General features: G+C 46.5%; 1 protein-coding gene across 1 annotated transcript; it reads right to left on the bottom strand.

Annotated features, from left to right (window-relative positions):
- Positions 1-916: 916 nt before the first annotated feature.
- LOC130994081 (H/ACA ribonucleoprotein complex subunit 4-like) lies at positions 917-1,495 on the bottom strand. The gene has a single exon (XM_057919114.1). The coding sequence runs from the start codon at positions 1,493-1,495 to the stop codon at positions 917-919; it is 579 nt and encodes a 192-aa protein (XP_057775097.1).
- Positions 1,496-6,794: the final 5,299 nt, after the last annotated feature.

Below are 6,794 nucleotides of genomic sequence, written 5' to 3'. Positions count from 1 at the left end.
TCTTTCTTTTAGATATGACAACAGAAAGGCTCAAGAAAGAATAGGTTCGGCTCAAATTGGCATAACAAAGGACTTTATCACATTCATCAACAAAGAAAAATCTGGGGCCCTAATCAAAGAAATGTGCCCTAATCACACAAGTCATTGCCAGCAATAGAAGTGCTCAAACAAAACCTAGATTCCCTAGTACAGCAAAGTCTCACCAGAAATATGCGATTTTTCCTAAATATGGCCCTGATCTCACTAGTGGGGTACTATCTGTAAGCTCACAACTACTATCATGCATATCATACTCAACCACCAAATCAAACCATGACCAAAATCAGCATGCATATTCTCATCACCATCAAACAGTGCAAGTAAGACTCGACTCAAACAAGACTCTGAAGACACTAAAACATGAAAAAATCAAAAGATAAAGTAAAACCTAATCTAAAAGTTCAGGGGAAAAGAACTTAGTCATTTTGGTCGGAGGGCTCACCCGCCGCCTCCAGCTTCTCTTTGATTTCTTTAAAACCAGCCTCCATTGCCTTGAATCCTTCCTCCATGGTGTCCCTCATAGTGGCCACTTCTCCACCCAACATCAACAGCTCGTCCTTAATCTCCTCCAGTTCGACCGTCAGCATGACAATCTCGCTACTGATCAGGCGAGATGTCCCCTGTTCCTTTGCAACTTTCGGTTCAGGTCTAACTGAGCTGCCCTCCGGGTAGACCAGGCGGTGGCCGCCTCTCTCATCAACCTCGACAATCCACTAACGCACAAGATGCCCGATATCAAGGAATCGGGTCTCTGCTACAGCTGCTTCATCTGGATCTGCCTCCAGTGGTACTTCCGTCTCCTTGGCCTTTCTCTTCTCGGCTGCAGTAGGTTTCCTCTGTCTCCGGCTCTGTTCGCCTTTGGTTCTGGTCTTACTGCCTACCGGTGCTGGTCTGGCCTTAACGCGCAGTGGAGGCTTCGCAACATCGAGCTTCCTTTTAACTCTTGGCCTCTTGCTTTGTGGTGTCGGGACTTCCACCTCCTCCTCTTGAATGGCCTCAACTCCCTCTCCTTCTTCAGCCTCCTCCTCTTCCGCCTTCTCTTGTTCTTCTTCTTCTTCTTCTTCTTCTTCTTCTTCTTCCGTATCCTCGGAAGCGGTTGAGGTTGGGCTTGAACAGGTGGTGGTGCGATAATGGATCGCGCTGGAGTTGCCTTGCCCGTCTGGGCTTTCTTCGATTTCTTTATTGGGGGTGTGAGTTCAGGCTCCTCTTCTTTCGGCTTCTCCGGTTGTTTTGACTCGGCGGCTGCTCTTGCGACCTCTTGTTTCTCTTGTTGTAGGACTTCAGTGCGTCCTCTGTCCTTGGACTGAATAGTCAGCAAGGGGTCTTCCGTGACTTTGGTAGAAGTCTTCTCCGAGGTGGTTCGCCTCGTAGACCGCTTCGGAGGTGGGGGTTTGGTACTCTTTCCTTTCGGTGGTTGGGTGCTTCCGGAGCCCGTTTCTCCTTTGGTTTTTGCCATGATGATTTGCAGAGATCAAAGGGTAGGTATTTGTGCGGAAGTTTTGGATTGTGTGGGAATTTTGGGAACAAGGTTGGCCTTTAAAAGATTATCGGCAGTTATGGAAATTTAGGGTTTGGGGAGAGTGGAGATCGTGGTGTAGCAGTTTCGGAAGTTAGGGTTTGTGGGGAAAAATCGTGGGTTGAGGGATTTAAAGAAGGTAAGAATGGCGGTTATGGCAGTAAGATGGTTCTTAAGGAAAGAAATCATGGCAAAAATTTGAATTTCAAATTTTCTGCGGAAATCGAAGGGTTCCTGTCACATCACCGCCTGCCGCTGACACGCCTACGTCACCCTTCTTCGTAAGCCCTTATCCAGACCATTCCAACCTCAACTCTCCACCTACACACTTTGCAACGCAAAGTGGGCTCGGATTCTCCGCTGGGTCTCCACCGAAACTTATCTTGGCCCGACTTCCTGCAGGGTTAGTGCATCTAAACAAAATAAAACAACTTAAAAGAAAAGAAAATTCGGTAAAGACCATACCGAAAAACAGCACTGGGTTGCCTCCCAGCAAGCGCTCTTGTTTCCCGTCTCGAGCTCGACTCTTCCTTCATCTTTACTCGTACACAGGGTCGAGAATGTGGCATTCCTCCTTCTCTTTTTCTACTTCAGCGAGTTCATGGTAGGGCTTCAAACGATGCCCATTTACCACAAACGTATCAACTCCATTGTGATCATACACCTCTATGCTCCCATTTGAAAACATCTCTTTGATCACAAACGGTCTCGACCATTTTGAACGAAGTTTCCCAGCCATCATCTTGAAGCGCGAATTGAAAAGTAGGACTTTTTGTCCCACCCAAAATTCTTTTTTTCTGATCTTGGCATCATGGATCCTCCTGGTCCGCTCCTTATAGAGCACCGCATTGTCGTAAGCCTCCAACCGAAGCTCTTCCAACTCACTCAGCTGCAACTTCCTCGCTTCCCCAGCTAGGGTCATACCGAGGTTAATTTGCTTGATTGCCCAGCACGCCTTATGTTCGATTTCCACAGGCAGGTGACATATTTTCCCGTAAAGCAATCGGAAATGGGACATTTCAATGGGTGTTTTGAAAGCTGTTCGGTATGCCCATAACGCGTCTCCCAAATGGTTGCTCCAGTCCTTGTGGTTAGGGTGTACCACTTTTTCCAAAATGCTTTTTATCTCTCTATTGGAAATCTCAGCCTGGCCATTTGCTTGGGGGTGATATGTGGCACACACCCGTCGTGCGGTGCGGACAAAATACCTGTGTATGCCCAGTACAGACAATACACGCTCCTACTGCTCACAACAAGAACTCAGTCTTAGTGGTAAGTGTAGGGTCGAATCCCACAGGGAGTGAGGAACCACTTTGTTCTCCTACGACAAACTGAGGTGTCACAATTCTCAATCTGTATACGCTGCACAAGAAATAAACAAGATCAATAATAACAAAGGGGTGAGGTTATTCGGTTAGGTCATAACTGTTGTTAACATTCGTTTCGGTCATAGGCACACTGATGATCCGTTTATGATTCGTGCAAACCCAAGGCGTGGCCCGAAGACATCGGGGCGTTTCAAGGGGTTACACTTCACATATAGGATGGTTGATCTCATTGTGGTCACTTGGTCCGAAGGTCACACAATCCCCGGTCACAAGGCAGTGCTTCACTCCTCCTTAAATAGTAGTCATACCCGTTACTCACCAAGTATGACCCTCATCAACCTTCTCTCCCGAGGTCCCCAACTCCGCACTAGGGTGACACATGCCTCCTGGACTCAACTATTTCCGGCCTTGTCGACCGACCAGTCATAGACATGCTACGGCGCCGAGATTGCTTTCCTCGTTTGATAACCATGGCTTTATGCCTCGTCACAGTTGATGGAGATTCTCTAGAGAAGCCCAAGGCTGAGGAAGGACAGTGTATCCCATCAATCCTCTCCCCACCTTTCGGATCTACAACGCCTTTTGTTGACGCTGCTCAGCTACTCGGTCTTGGGTATACCGGTTGTCACGCCCTGGTACACCCTGGCCTTTGCTTGACACGGACAGCATTTTTACCGAACGAGGGTCTCCCGTTAGGCCTCCACTGCCCATGATATCGAACAGATCCTTCCGGAACCACGAAATTCAACCGAAAGAGCAAGTGCCTCACGAATGTTTACATGTTAACAACAATTATTGCCGCCCCTAAAACCTCACCTAAAGGACTACTCACACATAATAAAATTCATAGATGCAAAAGGAATTAAACTCATGATTGAACGAAATGAAATACTGAAATAGATAAAATAATACCTAGGCTTCAAGCCTTCGAACTTTGTCCAAAAGTAATAATCACGACGAAATTAAAGTACGGAAATGTAAGTGTTTTGGATGCCACACACGGCGAATAAAAGTAATAACTGGAATGAAGTAAAATGTTCGGGGGTGCCAAGAACTTCTTCACGCTGCACAACATTAGCCTTTTATACTGCCGAACGGTAGAGGCCTAACCCTAGCTGCGCCGGTTCCAAATCTTCGCCGGGATCTTCTTTCCTTAATTAGCTCGATCTTTGATTGATCCTGATTGAAGATGGCGTCCAGCTGCAAGCTTAGTCAACCTTTCCCATCCCTTCGGTCCTTCTAGTCTCTTCTTCAACCTTCCGCTTGTTCCATGAGATCTCCGAGATTGACCTTCCTTTTATGGCTCTGGCTGTCTGCTTCTTCTGGTAACGATCAGACCGACTGCTCTTATCGGTGTGGCTCATACCAGGTGGTTGCTCCAGGTTCCCATGCCCCAAGTTGAATTGGAGAGGTACTTGTTGGCCGAAGCTCCATGCTGGCAAACATGATTTGGCAATCTGGGCTCGGTAATGCCCATTCTGACCGCATTTCTTCCGTTTCCGCTCTACTGATCTTCCTTCCTCCATAACTTTGTTTTCCCCCTGGACAGACCTGAACTGACACAAATAAAGAGAAAAAGAGGGCCAAATGGCCCAAAAGTCGAAGACGCATCACACCTACACACTTAAAGCATACTTGCCCTCAAGTATGTAGGTGGATTCACAGAAGACACGGACGAAAAGGGCGAAAGAAAAGAAATAAAACTAAGAGACACGAAACTTGCATATATTTCAGGATCAGATCATACCAACATGCATCATTCAGTTCAGTCAAACCACAAACCAGAGTACTGATCATGCATAAAGTGTGATGGTAGTCTCTCTTCTCGCTCAAGCACCGGGCTATGTGTTTGCACTCATAATTTGCTGTGCTAGTTCCTCTAAGAGTTTGATCGAAGACTACAAATCAAACACACTAGTATGACTTATCAAAGGGTCTTTGTTGGGTTGTAATGGGTCATACGGAGCTAAGGTGGGAAAATATGGTCCAGTGGCTAATTTCAGTATCGCCCTTACTCAGTATACACATTTAGTACAGTTATAACTAACCCTTAATTTCCCCGCTTTCAATGGGGTTCATTTCCCTTTTGATTCTTCTTATGGGCAATCATCTTTAGTCACAAAATTTTTTTTTTTTTTTTTGTGCCCAGATTTCTTTCTTTTCTTATAATCCCCTGTTCACCATTTCATTCATTTCACAAATTCTTCCTCCTAGATATAGCATTATCAAAGCTTAAGAAAGAATGAGTTCGGCTCAAGTTGGCATACTAGGGATTATTTTCATACTAGTCATCAAAGAAAATCTGGGGCCATAAGTCAAAGAATCGTGCCCAAATCACACAAGTCATGTACTAGCAAAATTGAGTCCTCAAACAAAACCAAGATTCCCTAGTCACAGCAAATTCTCACCACAAGCATGCATTTTTTTCAATTTGGTCCTGATCTCACCGGTGGGGTATTCTCTGTATCCTCACAACTACCATCATGCATTTCATACTCAATCCACCAATCATACCAAAACAGAAATCAGCATGCATAATCTTTCACCATCAAACAACGCAAGTAGACTCGACATCAAAAACAGATTAAACGGACACTAAAATAAGAAAAGCAAAAGATAAAATAAATCCTAATCTACGAGTTCAGGGGAAAGTACTTAGTCATTTTGGTCGGAGGATCTCACCTCCGCAGCCATCATTTCTTTGATTTCCTTAAAGCAAGCTTCCATCGCTTTGAATCCTTCCTCCACAGTGTCCCTCAGTGTGGCCACTTCTCCTCCCAGCATCACCAGCTCGTCCTTGATTTCTTTCAGTTCGTCCGTCAGTTTGATAATCTCGCCATTGAGTGGGCGAGAAGTTCCTTGTTCCCTTGCAACCTTCGGTTCAGGTCGAACTGAGCTGCCTTCTGGTTGGACTAAACGGTAGCTTCCTCCTTCATCCATCTCAACAATCCGCCACCGCACCAGCCTCCCGATATCAAAGAGTCGGGTTTCTGCCACAGCTGCCTCGTCTGGGGTTTTCTCGTCGAAACCAGCAAGCTTCTTCGCCAAGAGGGTCACCAGTGGGCATAGGGAGAGATACTTGTTGGTATGGGTTACCCCATACTGAAATTGTAGTGCAGCGGTGAACCCAAAGTTCACCCTCTTTCTCTCCACCATGCACCAAAGCACAAAGAGCTCTTGTTGCGTGACGACGTTGGATCCCTCAATCCGGCCATAGATGTTATAGGCCAACCAACGATGGCAAATCTGCAAGGCTGGGTCGCGGAGTTTGTTGGATTTGCTAATATTCTTCACATACTTGGTCCCTGTTGAGAGTTGGGACCAGTACTGGTCAATCTGACTGCGCCACTCCGGTGAGGCCATGGTCTCGGCTTGCCTGTACTCATCATCATACACCTCCTTGTCCTCGATTACCCCCAGGTGGATGTTCAAGTCGTTGATGGACAGAGGGAACATCTTCCCTCGCAACTGGAAGCGGAGGGTACCTGGTGTTTCAATCGAGTAATTTCCCTTTGGCTTGAATTCCACCGTGCTCATGAACTCTTCCGACAAGTTCTTGAATGCCAACGCATTCCACTTCAGAATCTTTCCCCAACCAATGCTCTTGAAATATCCCTCCACACGCTCTTTTATTCCGAAATTCTCCAACACTTCAGTCACCAAAAAATACCAAGGGGTGATCTCCCGGCTTTTTAAGACGGCATACCTCTCACTGTCTCTCGGTATGACCGTTTCCGTAGTGCTGGGTCGCACTACTCCCTTGCGCTTGACGCCTTTGGATTTTGAGGTGAGTGTGCTCGTTACCGGCTTAGCAGGGGCGATCACATCCTCTGAGTTGGAGCTTTCAACCGTCTCGATTCTCTCTGGATCTACTTCCATTGGCTCCTCCATCTCCTTGGCCTTCCCTTTTT

Source organism: Salvia miltiorrhiza, chromosome 7, assembly GCF_028751815.1.
Source record: "Salvia miltiorrhiza cultivar Shanhuang (shh) chromosome 7, IMPLAD_Smil_shh, whole genome shotgun sequence".
NCBI classification, from domain to species: Eukaryota; Viridiplantae; Streptophyta; class Magnoliopsida; order Lamiales; family Lamiaceae; genus Salvia; species Salvia miltiorrhiza.
The sequence above is the reverse complement of the archived record's forward strand: the minus strand, read 5'-3'. Positions and strand labels throughout refer to the sequence as shown.